The sequence below is a fragment of the Scyliorhinus canicula genome, chromosome 27 (assembly GCF_902713615.1).
Source record: "Scyliorhinus canicula chromosome 27, sScyCan1.1, whole genome shotgun sequence".
NCBI lineage: Eukaryota > Metazoa > Chordata > Chondrichthyes > Carcharhiniformes > Scyliorhinidae > Scyliorhinus > Scyliorhinus canicula.
The window spans coordinates 16,712,375-16,728,079 of NC_052172.1; the positions used below are offsets into that span (position 1 = coordinate 16,712,375).

General features: G+C 51.6%; 1 protein-coding gene across 7 annotated transcripts in view; it reads right to left on the reverse strand.

Annotated features, from left to right (window-relative positions):
- Nucleotides 1–436: 436 nt before the first annotated feature.
- Nucleotides 437–15,705, reverse strand: part of LOC119957808 (meiosis initiator protein-like) — a 55,329-nt gene continuing 40,060 nt past the window's right edge. For 5 of the 7 annotated variants that reach the window (XM_038785928.1, XM_038785927.1, XM_038785923.1 and 2 more), the window contains 4 exons: nt 11,889–12,092; nt 6,566–6,816; nt 3,692–3,781; nt 437–1,283 (listed from right to left, as the gene is read on the reverse strand). In XM_038785928.1, coding sequence (XP_038641856.1) covers nt 1,172–1,283; nt 3,692–3,781; nt 6,566–6,816; nt 11,889–12,092 — 657 coding nt within the window. In that variant the 3' untranslated portion in view covers nt 437–1,171. The remainder of the gene's footprint in view (nt 1,284–3,691; nt 3,782–6,565; nt 6,817–11,888; nt 12,093–15,705) is intronic. The other 2 variants (XM_038785929.1, XM_038785926.1) reach the window with 2 other exon arrangements.

The following is a 15,705-nucleotide window of genomic DNA, read 5'->3' on the forward strand; positions in this document are numbered from 1 at the left end:
CCCAATATTTACTGGCCAAGTTGTATTGCTAAGTTGCATTTTAATATGAAATGCAAACTGTACTGACTGTTGAATACTTCGGCGACATCCTTCTATAAGAATCAGTTCTCAGTAATAATATTGGCTTGAAGCAGGAGAGAAACCTTCTGTGCAAATTTTGTGCCGGTTAAGATGGTGAATAGAACGCATTGTTTTTTTTTAAACTTTAGGCACTCGGAGACAGGGTCAAACATTCCTCAGGCAAAGAAGCATGATTAAACTCCGAGTAAAACTCCTTCTAACCTGTCCCACCACAATCTCAGATCAGACACAGATGCCCAGTAAAGTTAGCCCGCCTCTGCTCCAACCACGTACCTCAGCCCCGGTCCCCAGTGAGATAATGTCCACTCCCCCCCCCCCCCCCCCCCCCCCCCCCCGCCCCCCGGGCACCAGCCGGCCCCCTCCTTGGCAATTTGGCGCCAAACTAGAAGTGGCTGCCTTGCTGGACGACGCGGAAAGGAAGTTGCGGGAGGGTGCCCGGGACTCCCTTCAGACCGAATTAAATCCAACGGGTGAAAAGGCCGAAGGGAATTTCAAGGTGGTGGCACCGGTGTTTGCCGTGACGATTCGACAAGATTTTTCGTACCACTGGAGGCCGAGCTGCTGGGCGATGTGGGCGTGAGAATATTGAAAAAAACGATCCCCCCAGGGTCACACCAGTGGCCTAGCAGTAACACAAACATGAGCAGAGCTCAGCTGACAGTGCTTTCACATAGACAGAAAAAGATCCGTTGGATATATGAACGATAACCGCATCCCGCTCAAACACACCTGGACTGTGCGCTGTTACAGCTAACCACTCCACTGGCAACACCACCTTTCACCTAAACCTGAGCACCGCTGTCAACATGTTCAGGTGAGTGCTGTTGTTCAACAGTAACTATAGACGAAAATTCCTGTTGCACAATTCTCCACATACATTAAAAGAGACACAATGATTTTCCAAGATTTTACGCTTGCCCTGGAGATCCAAGACATTTACTGACTTGAGTTTGCTGAACCTTTTGAGGGTTGCCTGCCTCCTGCCTGCCATTAACTACGGTCCTCGTGCGACTTGAGTCAGATAGGCATCTCCGACCCGGAATTTGTGTGTGTGTGTGTGTGTGTGTGTCTGTCAGAGTAAGGCGGCATCTTACAGGAGATGGAGGGGCTCGGGCATCTCTACCTCCTCCCTCTCCTCACTTGATGAGCTGTCCAGCCTCACAATGCGGTTGTTTTTCTTGCTGAACTCACGGGCCTTGATGCTACGGATGAAAGAGAGAGGAGCATTTAGTGTTTGCCTGAAGATTATAATTAGCTCCACCCTCCTATTCAATCAGGTTGAACCTCCACTCCCGTTTAAACCGTCTACCCATTGCTTTAAATCTCCCTCTTCCTTTAACCCTGAAGAAGGGTCATGCACGTGGACTTGAAACATCAACTCTATTTCCTCTCCCCACAGATGTTGCCAGACGAGCCAGCTGAGCTTTTCCAGCGCTTTCTGTTCGTTTTGGGTTCCAACGTCCACAGCATTTCGCTTTTACTTTAAATCCATGTTCCCAGGTTATTGACTGTTGTACCATCAATTGGACATGAGACACGATGAAGATCCAAACTGTGGCTTTAATCAGCTAGTTGTTAGCCCGGTGGTCGACGACAGAGAAAGGCCGACCGCCGGGAAACCTGGGTACTTATACCCCGCCTCGGAGGCGGGGTCTACTTGCCTCTCGACCAATTGGTGAGCAGTCACATGACTAGTCCCAGCCAATCAGACGAGAGGCACATGACCAGCCAGAGCCAATAGGAAACCAATGCTCTGCACCAATGGCAGTGCTCCCACTCATATCACCACGCTGACCTCTCTGCCATTGGAAATAGCTCCTTCCTACCCATTCTATCCATGCCCCAAATAATTTTCTACATCACGATTAAATCTGTCTGCAGTCTCCTCAGTTCCCAGGAAAACAACCCCGGCCTATCCAATCTTTCCTCATCGTTAAAATTCTCCAGTCCAGGCAACATCCTGGTCACTGTCCTCTGTATCCTCTCTTAAACGTTAATTATGCAGTTTGAGGACCTAATTGAGACTGGGACTGCAGAATGAATTCCAACTCTTGGTATCGGAAGTAAAAAATGTTTTAAAGCTGATGGAACGGCGGCGGTAAATTGGGAACGTTTGTGCACCATCTTGCAACGTCACTCTGGTACTTTTGAAAGAGTGGAACGAGTCCTTGTCTCATTGGAAAATGTGATGGGCGTTCTAAACCAGCAACATCCCACAGACAAGAATGGGGCGAATGGCCAGTTAACCTATTCTTTTGGTGGTATCGGTCGAAGGGGAAATGTTGGTCAGGGGACTGGGAAAGAGCCCTGGGATCGTTCGCGCCCACCTCAGGGAAGTCAGCCCAATGTGCCAACTGAACAACCCATTACCGTGCTGCCCGAACTACCCATCCCAATCAGGGAAGTCCGTGTCTGAGAGCTTCAAGTTCTTAGATGTCCAGATCACCAACAACCTGTCCTGGTCCCCCATTGCCACGACTATAGTTAGGAAAGCCCATCAACACCAAGCAGTCCCAAGCCCATTGATTCCACAGGACCAGGTCATTTTGGGTGGTTTCAGAGGGAGGGGAGGTGAAGCACTGCTGCCCCACGGCGCTGAGGACCCGGGTTCAATCCCGGCCCTGGGTCACTGTCCGTGTGGAGTTTGCACATTCTCCCCGTGTTTGAATGGGTCTCACCCCCACAACCCAAAAGATGTGCAAGGTAGGTGGATTGGCCACGCTAAATTGGCCCCTAATTGGAAAAAATGATTTGGGTACTCTAAATTTATTTTTAAAAGTTGAGGTGAGGCAGGAAATGACCCTTATATCGTAATTAAATGGCCACTTGAGGGCCTGAAGTAGGGGGTTTGGAGTGGGGGGGAGGCACCGCCTCACCCATTCCACGTCTTTACTGCAGAGAAGTTGAGGGGGGTGAGAGCCCAGTGGGCAGGCCCTCTGAAGAATTTTACCGCCATCCCCTGCCTAGAACCCTAGGAGAATGTAAAATTCCGCCAAGTAAATGTATGGAACTGTGGTGTGCCGTCATTTTTTCAAACAAATGTAGATTACCCAATTATGAACTTTTCCAATTAAGGGGCAATTTAGCATAACCAATCCACCTACCCTGCACATCTTTGGGTTGTGGGGGGTGAAACCCACGCAGACACGGGGAGAATGTGCAAACTCCACACGGACAGTAACCCAGAGCCGGGATCGAACCCGGGACCCCGGCGCCGTGATGCTTCAATTTAAATACTTTCCCACTGTTTGATTTCTCAATTCCTTGAGCCTGATTGTCCCCAAGAAATATGTTCAAGCCTCATGTCTTTATTTAATTGCCCGGGAGCTTGGGGAGCCGTGAGTTTCCTGTTGCTCTCTCCATGGCAACGCTTCAGCCAATCAGCGTCGACCTGCCAACCAATCAGCACGCTTTTCTGCTCCACTGTAAACTGTGGCGATTGTTTGAAGTTTGGTATTCTAGCATTTGTCTTGATGACTGCAAGTTGAAAAACTTTGACAGCCTGGCTCTCCTTTCAGCAACATACTCGGGTTTGTTAATACAGTTTGGCATGCTTTCCCTCAGTGTCTGGATAGCTGCCGCCGTGGATCTTCGCAATGCACCATCTTACCAGTAAGGCCGCCGTTCGTTTTTCGACATGGTACGCCACACGTGAGCCAAAGCTTTGGTCGCCACTGTAGAAGCAGTTCCGGGATGGTCGCTGTGGAGACACGAGGAAGTTTCATCAATGTGCACACGGAGTATTTCCCACATCAGCACACCTACATTTGGCATCCACGCAATGGCTGTTTTATTCCTCGGGGGAGATGGTGGCATTGGTGGGAAGGTCTGCCCTCGGCGCGACTCCACACCCACAGCGATGTGGTTGACTCTCAACTGCCCCTCTGAAATGGCCGAGCAGGTCATTTGGTTCAGGGGCAATTAGGCATGGGCACCAAATGCTGGCCAAGCCAGTGTCGCCCACATTCCATGAAAGACTAATCCAACGGCCACGCTGTGCTGGAAAAGCAGCTCGCCGCGGCGCAGCATGGCCGAAGAAAGTCGGGATACCCCGTTCCCGAGATCCAACGCAATCCGTTGCGATGTAAATCCCGCCCATTGTCAGCGGGATCACGTCTTGGCAAATCTGCATATTAGAGTGAGGCACCTGGGGCTTTGAGATTCATCCCTTTCACCTCAAAGACCTCGGGCGAGGGCCGTTCAGCACTGGTCCCCACAGACAGGGACCAGACGGAACGACACTCGTGGGGGTATCCCAGGGGATCGGAGGCCCCCAGCTGCATGTCCTTTGGGAAGGGTAGTCCCCTGGCACTGCTGGTGCCACCTGGGTACCCTGGCAGTGCCAGCCTGGCACATTGACAATGCCATCTGGGTGCTAGGGGGTGTGTGCGTGTGTGTGTGGGGGGGGGAATTGGGGACCCTCCCATAGTGCATTCAAGCTGGGGGGATGTCGGGGATTGTTTTGGGGGTCTCGCTACACTGGGGAGTTCTGCCGAGCGGAGTTGCCCACTGTATAAAACGGGGCTATGTGCCGCCTCGGCAGCACGTTCCCCATTCAAGCCCCGTATACACCGCCATGTAGAATAGCCATGTGTATCTCAGCACGGAGAGTGCTGGGAAACACACGGATAAATGTGCGCACTGCTGGGAAAACTCCCGTCTATAAATAGATCTCCCATTCTTTTAATTCCTGCCCTCGCCAGCTTCAGAACCTGCCATCTAACCTGCCTGCTCTTCTCTCTTTCTGATGGACTGTATCACACTCTCCTCTGTCTCTCTGATGGACTGTATCACACTCTCTCTCTCTCTGATGGACTGTATCACATTCGCCTCTCTCTCTCTCTGATGGACTGTATCACATTCGCCTCTCTCTCTCTCTGATGGACTGTATCACATTCGCCTCTCTCTCTCTCTGATGGACTGTATCACATTCGCCTCTCTCTCTCTCTGATGGACTGTATCACATTCGCCTCTCTCTCTCTGGGACTGTATCACACTCTCCTCTCTCTCTCTGATGGACTGTATCACACTCGCCTCTCTCTCTCTGGGACTGTATCACACTCTCCTCTCTCTCTGATGGACTGTATCACACTCCCCTCTCTCTCTCTGATGGACTGTATCATACTCCCCTCTCTCTCTCTGATGGACTGTATCACACTCCCCCTCTCTCTCTGATGGACTGTATCACACTCTCCTCTCTCTCTGATGGACTGTATCACACTCGCCTCTCTCTGTGATGGACTGTATCACACTCTCCTCTCTCTCTCTGATGGACTGTATCACACTCGTCTCTCTCTCTCTGGGACTGTATCACACTCTCCTCTCTCTCTCTCTGATGGACTGTATCACACTCTCCTCTCTCTCTCTGATGGACTGTAACACACTCTCCTCTCTCTCTCTGATGGACTGTAACACACTCTCCTCTCTCTCTCTGATGGACTGTTTCACACTCTCCTCTCTCTCTCTCTGATGGACTGTATCACACTCCTCTCTCTCTCTCTGATGGACTGTATCACACTCGCCTCTCTCTCTCTGGGACTGTATCACACTCGCCTCTCTCTCTCTGGGACTGTATCACACTCTCCTCTCTCTCTCTGATGGACTGTATCACACTCTCCTCTCTCTCTCTGATGGACTGTATCACACTCGCCTCGCTCTCTGATGGACTGTATCACACTCTCTCTCTCTCTGATGGACTGTATCACACTCGCCTCGCTCTCTGATGGACTGTATCACACTCGTCTCTCTCTCTCTGGGACTGTATCACACTCTCCTCTCTCTCTCTGATGGACTGTATCACACTCTCCTCTCTCTCTCTGATGGACTGTATCACACTCGTCTCTCTCTCTCTGGGACTGTATCACACTCTCCTCTCTCTCTCTGATGGACTGTATCACACTCTCCTCTCTCTCTCTCATGGACTGTAACACACTCTCCTCTCTCTCTCTGATTGACTGTATCACACTCTCCTCTCTCTCTCTGATGGACTGTTTCACACTCGCCTCTCTCTCTCTGATGGACTGTATCACACTCTCCTCTCTCTGATGGACTGTATCACACTCTCCTCTCTCTGATGGACTGTATCACACTCGCCTCTCTCTCTCTCTGATGGACTGTATCACACTCGCCTCTCTCTCTGGGACTGTATCACACTCTCCTCTCTCTCTCTGATGGACTGTATCACACTCTCCTCTCTCTCTCTGATGGACTGTAACACACTCTCCTCTCTCTCTCTGATGGACTGTATCACACTCTCCTCTCTCTCTCTGATGGACTGTATCACACTCTCTCTCTCTCTGATGGACTGTATCACACTCGCCTCTCTCTCTCTGATGGACTGTATCACACTCGCCTCTCTCTCTGATGGACTGTATCACACTCGCCTCTCTCTTTCTGATGGACTGTGTCACACTCGCCACTCTCGCTCTGATGGACTGTATCAGACTCTACCCTCTCTCATGGACTATACAAGTAGCCAACATACCTGATGTACAGCCTCCTGTTAATGCGACAGAACATGATGAAGCCGTTGACACATTTTTTCTTGAGTTGCAGTGCGCAGCACCTCTTCCTGCGTATCTTGCTGTGGTTGGCTGGGCTAATAATCTTGGTGCGCTTTTGATTATTCAAAATGGTTTGCTGGAAAAATTTCCCCCGGCAGTACGGAGTCCAGGTGATATCACTGTCTTCCATGTCGTCGCTGGAGGACAGCCAGCGTTCGCTTTCATCACTGTCCTGGAGGGGACAGTCAAAGAGTCAGATAACCAGTCGCACTAAAATGCAGAACTCTGCCCTCACAAAGTCAGGCCCTACGTTATGCTGAACCCTTATAGAGTTGCAGGGTGGGATGATGGACCTTTATAAATCACAGGGTAGGCCTCAGCTGGAGTAATGTGTCTAATTCTAGGCACCATGCTTTAGCGAGGCTGTGAGGGTCCTGGGCAGGGGAGAGTGCTGGAATATGACCAGGGCTGGGGCACTTCAGTTACATGAGGGACTGGAAAAGCAGAGAGTGTTCTCCTTTGACCAGAGAAGCTGAAGGGGAGATTAGTGCTTAAATGGCAAAGAAGTTTGATAGGGAGGGGGAACCTCTGCCTATTGGTCGGAGAATCAATAACTAGAGGACGTTAGTTTACGATAATTGGCAAAAGAATGAAAGGGAGACGAGGAGTCATTTCATTTTTTATGCAGCGATGTTGGATTCACTGCCTGAGAGTTTGGTGGGAGCAGATTGCATCGTAACTTCCAATACAGATGTGGATATTTGGGGCTGCAGGGAAAACAGACTAAGAACAAAACAGCACAGGAACAGGCCCTTCGGCCCTCCAAGCCTAACCATGGTACCTGCCTAAACTAAAACCGTCTGTACTTATTGAGTCCATATCCTTCCATTCCCACCCATGTCATATCTTTGTCTAGATGCCCCTTAAATGCCGCTATCGTACCTGCTCCCACCACCTCCCCAGGCGCGTTCCATATATTTACCACCCTCTGTATAAAAAACCTGCCTCTGTTCTAAACTTTTACCAACGCACTTTAAACCTATGTCCCCTAGTACTCGACTCTCCTACCCTAGGAAAGAGCATCTGACTACCCACTCTGTCCATGCCACTCATCATCTTGTAGATCTCTATCAGGTCGCCTCTCAACCATCGTCGTTCCAGTGAGAACAGACCGCGTTTATCTAACCTCTCCTCATAGCTGATGCCCTCCATATCAAGCAACATCAGAGTAAACTGTTTCTGTATCCTCTCCAAAGCATCCACATCCTACGTAGATCGTTCTTTCAATAACTTCCTTCTGTGCTGAATGTCCCACGGTTCTGAGGCTGGAATTGTTACAAGCGGTATTTTCCATTCTGCCTCTATCTCAACATGAAAATGAAATGAAATGAAAATCGCGTATTGTCACGAGTAGGCTTCAATGAAGTTACTGTGACAAGCCCCTCGTCGCCACATTCCGGCACCTGTCCGGGGAGGCTGGTACGGGAATCGAACCGTGCTGCTGGCCTGCTTGGTCTGCTTTAAAAGCCAGCGATTTAGCCGAGTGAGCTAAACCAGCCCCATCAAGAGCACTTTTCTAATATCTGAGCTCATGGTGGTGAGAGACTTAACAAGCTAGGTCTGTGCTCTCTGAGAAGAGGGGCTAATCTCACGAAGAAAGGTTGGGCCTATACCCATTGGAGTTTAGATGTGGAGATGCCGGCGTTGGACTGGGGTGAGCACAGTAAGAAGTCTTAAAACACCAGGTTAAAGTCCAACATGTTTGTTTCAAACACGAGCTTTCGGAGCGCAGCTCCTTCCTCAGGTGAATGACAAACCTGAGGAAGGAGCAGTGCTCCGAAAGCGAGTGTTTTAAACAAATATGTTGGACTTTAACCTGGTGTTGTAAGACTTCTTACATTGGAGTTTAGTGCAAGGCGACCTTATTGAAACTTGGGGGGCGACCTAATGGGAGAAAAAGTCCTGTTGTGGGCCGGATTAGTGGGGTTGGTCCCGGCGTTTAAAAATGGCACCCCGATCTCTTCCCCCGAAAGCAGTGGAGATTCTTATTTGGGGAGATTGGCCAGGCAGGGGCTGTGACCTGAACCTAAAAATTTTGGGGGAGTGCTTGGCGATGGGTTTATTTGTTGTTTAAGAATGTAAAAAATTTGAATCAAAATATTTTTCGGGAAAAAAAGCCGATTTAACTAAGCAAGTCTGTATCCCGCCCATTGTGGGCAGGATCCAGATTGTAACACCTGGCCAGATCTCGTTAGATCTCACAGGGAGTAACGGCTTTCGGGAATCCCGGAAGAGGCCAAACGGGATCCTCTGGCCGCGTCCCATCCCGATCCCGGCAGGAAGCAGCCGCCAAATCGCGCCCATAGGATCCCAAGGGGATTTGATAGGATTTGAAGAGGAGGGGGTTTCCACTTGTGGCAGAGACCAGAACTGAGGGACAGAACATCAGGTCTATCGATTAAGATGGAGCTGAGCGGGAATTATTTTCCCATAGAGGGTCGTTAGTCTGTGGCATTCTCTTCCCCAGAAAGCAGTGGGGGTTGTTGCTAGACAAAGAAGTCAAGGATTATGGGGGGGGCCAGACACCTGAGTGGGGGTTGAAACTACCAACAGCCATGAATTAAGGGCTGAATGGCCTTCTCTTGGCTCCTAACTTTTAAAAAAATAAGTTTAGGGTGCCCAATTCATTTTTTCCAATTAAGGGGCAATTTAGCGTGGCCAATCCGCCTACCCTGCACATCTTTGGGTTGTGGGGGTGGGACCCACGCAGACACGGGGAGAATGTGCAAACTCCACACGGACAGTGACCCAGGGCGGGGATTCGAACCCGGAACCTCAGCGCCGTGAGACAGCAGGGCTAACCACTGGGCCACCGTGCGGCTCAAGCCGAGTCAATCATGACATTGTGGACAGGTGGACAGAAGTGGTTGAAGGAGATAGGGAAAGAGCGATGGAATGGGAAGGAATGGCCGATCTGGAAACCAACCCCCCAAAGCAGGACTTCAATGCAAATTCCACCCGGAAAAATGAATGGGTATCATTGGACATGTAAAAAAAACAAGTACCTGGTCTCTCAACCCAACCCAACAGCTGCCTGGTTTTAACCTTCCGAGAATAGAGTGGTTCGCTCCTCAACAGCTTCAGGGCCGGCCACAGCCTCTGCCTGGCCAACCTCCACAGGCGGGGCATGTGTCAGCCCCCTATGTGCCTGCGGGGGGGAAGAGCAAACTATGCCCCAGTCCAATGTCCAATCCACAACCTCAGTAGGCAGCTACCTGCGCCCGCCGTAACAGGACTGGAAGAAACCGCTTGGCTTAGGGACTTTGCATTCGCTGAGTAAATGTATAATGGGAAGGAAGGAGATACCTCTGACCTGGCGCAGCCACAATCAGAGTCATAGAATTTACAGTGCTGAAGGAGGCCTTTCGGTCCATCGAGTCTGCACCGGCCCTCGGAAAGAGCACACTACCCAAGCCCACACCATCACCCTATCCCCGTAATCCAGTAACCCCTCCCAACCGTTTTTGGACAGGAAGGGAATTTAGCAATCCACCTAACCTGCACATCTTTGGACTGTGGGAGGAAACCGGAGCACCCGGAGGAAACCCACGCAGACACGGGGAGAACGTGCAGACTCCGCAGAGACAGCCACCCAAGACGGGAATCGAACCTGGGACCCCGGAGCTGTGAAGCAACTGTGCTAACCAATGTGCGACCGTGCTGCCCAGTCAGCTCAACGACCTTGCTCTGTGCTGGAAGCCCCAATGATTTTACGAGAACCTTGATGCTCAACCATTCTCAATTTGCCAGGGAGGCACTTTTGATTCACCGTGCCTTGAATCGTGCTGTGCTTTGCGTTCACGGAACTGGGACTGGGTACTATTCCCGTTGTGTCTCGGAGGAGCAGTAACCTGTATGAGTCACTGTCCAACCCACCGCTTCTGTGTGCGTGTGTGATTAACAATTCAATTGGACCAAGTGTGGTTTGAAGCTGGTGTCACGTCGCAATCTCAGCAGATAGGAAGAGCTTTTGTGCGATTAGCTGAGGTTGGATTTGAACCTTGGTCTGTGAAACAACAGTCATAACTTGGTGAGTAAAGGCGTGACTGGTTAGGCAGCACAGGAAGACCAAGATGTTGGCCTTTTGCCTCAGCGGTCTAGGTTCAAATCCTGCCAGACCAATGACTGGTCTCAATTCAGTCACCGCAAGACATTGCAAGGAAACCGTTAAAAGGCGTAAGATTCCTAGTTCCGTGAACATCTCCGTGCCCAGGGGAATCACATTGCATAGCACGATTCAAGGCACGGTGAATCATAAGTGCCTCCCTGGCAAATTGAGAATGGTTGAGCATCAAGGTTCTCATTCTCAGCACAAAGCAAGGTCATTGAGCTGACTGGGCAGCACGGTAGCATAGTGGTTAGCACAGTTGCTTCACAGCTCCAGGGTCCCAGGTTTGATTCCCGGCTTGGGTCCATGTCTGTGCGGAGTCTGCACGTTCTCCCCGTGTGTGCGTGGGTTTCCTCCGGGTGCTCCGGTTTCCTCCCGCAGTCCAAAGATGTGCAGGTTAGGTGGGTTGGCCGTGCTAAATTAGCCCCTTAGTGTCCAAAATTGCCCTTAGTGTTGGGTGGGGTTGCTGGGTTGCAGGGATGGGGTGGAGGTGTGGGTTTGGATGGGGTGCTCTTTCCAGGAGCCGGTGCAGACTCGATGGGCCGAATGGCCTCGTACTGCACTGTAAATTCTATGATTCTATGAGACTTGCGTCTCTAAAGTGACTTTTCGTGGTGAGGTCCCTAAGCTCTGCATACTGAAGCACTTTTGAAGTGTGATGTCTCTGGCAACGTTGGAAACGCAGCAGCCAATTTACGCCTCGCAGGTTCCAACAAACAGCGGTGAGATAACAATCAGCTAATATGTTCGAGCGATGTTGATTGCAGGACTCCCCTTTGAAATAGTGACCACGGGCTCCTTCCTATGCTTCCAAGGGGCCAGGCTTAACCTTTGGTTCAGCATCGCAGCTGAGAGCTGCCATTTCTGACTGTGCAACCCCACCCGAGTGTCACTCTGTGCTCAAGTCACTGGAGTGAGACTTGAGCCCACAAACCTTCTGACTCAAGAGGCAAGAACTGTATGGTTACAGTCTGAAGTTGGCTCAGGCACATTGTTGGGGCAGTGCTGAAGAAGATCCATCTCAGCTGACCTGGGGGGCATGATAGCGCGCTGCAGCTTAAATTCCCCTGAATGAGTAATAAAAATAAACAAAAATGTGTGTAGGAAGGAGGGATGGTTATGATGGAGTAAGTCACCTCCTGCAGAAGATGTCTGTCCCACTTCTCTAAGCTTGGGCAAATCTGGCAGGAATTGTCCCCTGAAGATGTACTGTCGGCTTGACTGGAGTCTGTCCTACTTGTCTCACTGCATGGGAGGTAGCAGTGGTCAAAAATGAAGGTGGACTGGAACGAGTCGGAGGTCACCGGTGGAGTTGCTGGCACAATTTGATCTGGATCGCCCTGGGTAAAGTAAAGCAAGGAGATATCTATCATCTACAGCGCCAGCTCCTCAATGCAGCCCACCCCCCCCCCCCCCCCCCCCCCCCCTCACCCCCCCCCCCCTCACCCCCCCCCCCCCCCCCTCACCTTGCAGGTCTTCCCCTCCCCGGTTTCCCTGAAGACATTGATCCCGGCTGCTTAGTCAGAAGGTCATGGGTTCAATTGCCACTCCAGGGATTGAGTATCTACTCAAGGCTGACACTGACAGTATAGTTCTGAAGGAATACTGCTCCCCAGTGGGAATACTGCACCCCAGTAAGAATACTGCACCCCAGTCGGAATACTGCTCCCCAGTGGGGATACTGCTCCCCAGTAGGAATACTGCACCCCAGTAGGAATACTGCTCCCCAGTGGGAATACTGCATCCCAGTAGGAATACTGCTCCCCAGTGGGAATACTGCATCCCAGTAGGAATACTGCTCCCCAGTCGGGATACTGCACCCCAGTCAGAATACTGCCCCCCAGTGGGAATACTGCACCCCAGTCAGAATACTGCTCCCCAGTAGGAATACTGCACCCCAGTCGGAATACTGCCCCCCAGTGGGAATACTGCACCCCAGTCAGAATACTGCTCCCCAGTAGGAATACTGCACCCCAGTCGGAATACTGCTCCCCAGTGGGGATACTGCTCCCCAGTAGGAATACTGCACCCCAGTAGGAATACTGCACCCCAGTAGGAATACTACATCCCAGGAGGAATACTGCTCCCCAGTGGGAATACTGCACCCCAGTAGGAATACTGCATCCCAGGAGGAATACTGCTCCCCAGTGGGAATACTGCACCCCAGTAGGAATACTGCACCCCAGTGGGAACACTGCTCCCCAGTCGGAATACTGCACACCAGTGGGAATACTGCACCCAGTGGGAATACTGCTCCCCAGTAGGAATACTGCTTCCCAGTGGGAATACTGCTCCCCAGTAGGAATACTGCCCCCCAGTGGGAATACTGCCCCCCAGTGGGAATACTGCACCCCAGGAGGAATACTGCTCCCCAGGAGGAATACTGCTCCCCAGTGGGAATACTGCACCCCAGTCGGAATACTGCTCCCCAGGAGGAATACTGCACCCCAGGAGGAATACTGCTTCCCAGTGGGAATACTGCTCCCCAGATGGAATACTGCACTCCAGGAAGAATACTGAACCCCAGTGGGAATAGTGAACCCCAGTGGGAATACTGCACACCAGGAGGAATACTGCTCCCCAGTCGGAATACTGCTCCCCAGTCGGAATACTGCCCCCCAGTCGGAATACTGCACCCCAGTCGGAATATTGCACCCCAGTAGGAATACTGCTCCCCAGTGGGAATACTGCTCTCCAGTGGGAATACTGCTCCCCAGTAGGAATACTGCACCCCAGTCGGAATACTGCACCCCAGTGGGAATACTGCACCCCAGTGGGAATACTGCTCCCCAGTGGGAATACTGCTTCCCAGTAGGAATACTGCACCCCAGTGGGAATACTGCACCCCAGGAGGAATACTGCTCTCCAGTGGGAATACTGCACCCCAGTATGAATACTGCTCCCCAGTCGGAATACTGCACCCCAGTGGGAATACTGCACCCCAGTGGGAATACTGCACCCCAGTGGGAATACTGCTCCCCAGTCGGAATACTGCTCCCCAGGAGGAATACTGCTTCCCAGTGGGAATACTGCACCCCAGTGGGAATACTGCTCCCCAGTAGGAATACTGCTTCCCAGTGGGAATACTGCTTCCCAGTGGGAATACTGCTTCCCAGTAGGAATACTGCACCCCAGTGGGAATACTGCTCCCCAGTAGGAATACTGCTCCCCAGTAGGAATACTGCTCCCCAGTAGGAATACTGCTTCCCAGTGGGAATACTGCTTCCCAGTGGGAATACTGCTTCCCAGTAGGAATACTGCACCCCAGTGGGAATACTGCTCCCCAGTAGGAATACTGCTCCCCAGTAGGAATACTGCTCCCCAGTAGGAATACTGCACCCCAGTGGGGATACTGCACCCGAGTGGGGATACTGCTCCACATGTGGAACACTTCTTCCCAGTGGGATCTGCACCCCAGTGGGAATGCTGCACCCCAGGAGGAATACTGCACCCCAGGAGGAATACTGCTCCCCAGTGGGAAATCTGCACCCCCGTGGGAATACTGCTCCCCAGTGGGAATACTGCTCCCCAGTCAGAATACTGCTCCCCAGTCAGAATACTGCTCCCCAGTAGGAATACTGCTCCCCAGACGGAATACTGCTCCCCAGTGGGAACACTGCTCCCGAGTCGGAATACTGCTCCCCAGTCGGAATACTGCTCCCCAGTCGGAATACTGCTCCCTAGTGGGAATACTGCACCCCAGTAAGAATACTGCTCCCCAGTCGGAATACTGCACCCCAGTGGGAATACTGCACCCCAGTAAGAATACTCCTCTCCAGTGGGAATACTGCTCCCCAGGAGGAATACTGCTCCCCAGTCGGAATACTACTCCCCAGTTGGAACACTGCTCCCCAGTAGGAATACTGCACCCCAGTGGGAATACTGCTCCCCAGTAGGAATACTGCACCCCAGGAGGAATACTGCACCCCCGTGGGAATACTGCACCCCAGGAGGAATACTGCACCCCAGTGGGAATACTGCTCCCCAGTGGGAACACTGCTTCCCAGTGGGAATACTGCTCCCCAGTAGGAATACTGCTCCCCAGTGGGAATACTGCTCCCCAGTAGGAATACTGCTCCCCAGTAGGAATACTGCTCCCCAGTGGGAATACTGCTCCCCAGTGGGAATACTGCTCCCCAGTAGGAATACTGCTCCCCAGTGGGAATACTGCTCCCCAGTAGGAATACTGAACCCCAGTGGGAATACTGCTCCCCAGTGGGAACACTGCTCCCCAGTAGGCCACCCATTTTCCCCGTGTCATCCAAATGTCCATCCTTCACGGTGTTTGTCGGTAGGTTTTTGTGACCATGAGTGGCATCATGGCCAAGTCCCATGCCGTCTTCACCCAACAGCCACTTTCTTGCAAGTGTAACAGGGAGTGGGAACCTTGCCTGGTTTCTGTTCCCTTCTGCTCAAGAGGCAGAGACTACTTCAAACATTCTTTTTGGGTGACCCCGCACATTGAAGGTCAACCCCGAGCCCCCCCTGGTCTGCCTGGCTCGGTACTAAACTAGAGGTACCCACACAACAAACCCAGATTCTTACCCAAGCCTAAAATCTCCAAGTTCTGGAGCGATGCACTGAGCTTAGGCAGTGGAGAGCTGAAAGAGATGGACCGAGGATAGTTGCGGGGATTGGCCTCCACTCTCTGCTACGTGAGTCAACTCCAGCTAGGGTGATGCATGGGACAGTACAACAAAGCTCAGTCCCAATGGACTGACCCATAATCACCATCCAGGAAGCACAGCAACCAATTTACGCACAGCAAGATCTCAGTAGCAGCAGTGCAATGGCTGGGCGATCAATTTTTAATGATGTTGATTGAGGGATAAGTGTTGACCAGAACACCTGGTAGAACTCCCCTGCCCGTCTTCAAAACAGCGCTGTGGGATCTTTTATGTCCACCCGAGAGGGCAGATTAAGGTCTCCTCCGAAAGACGGCACCCCAGGTGG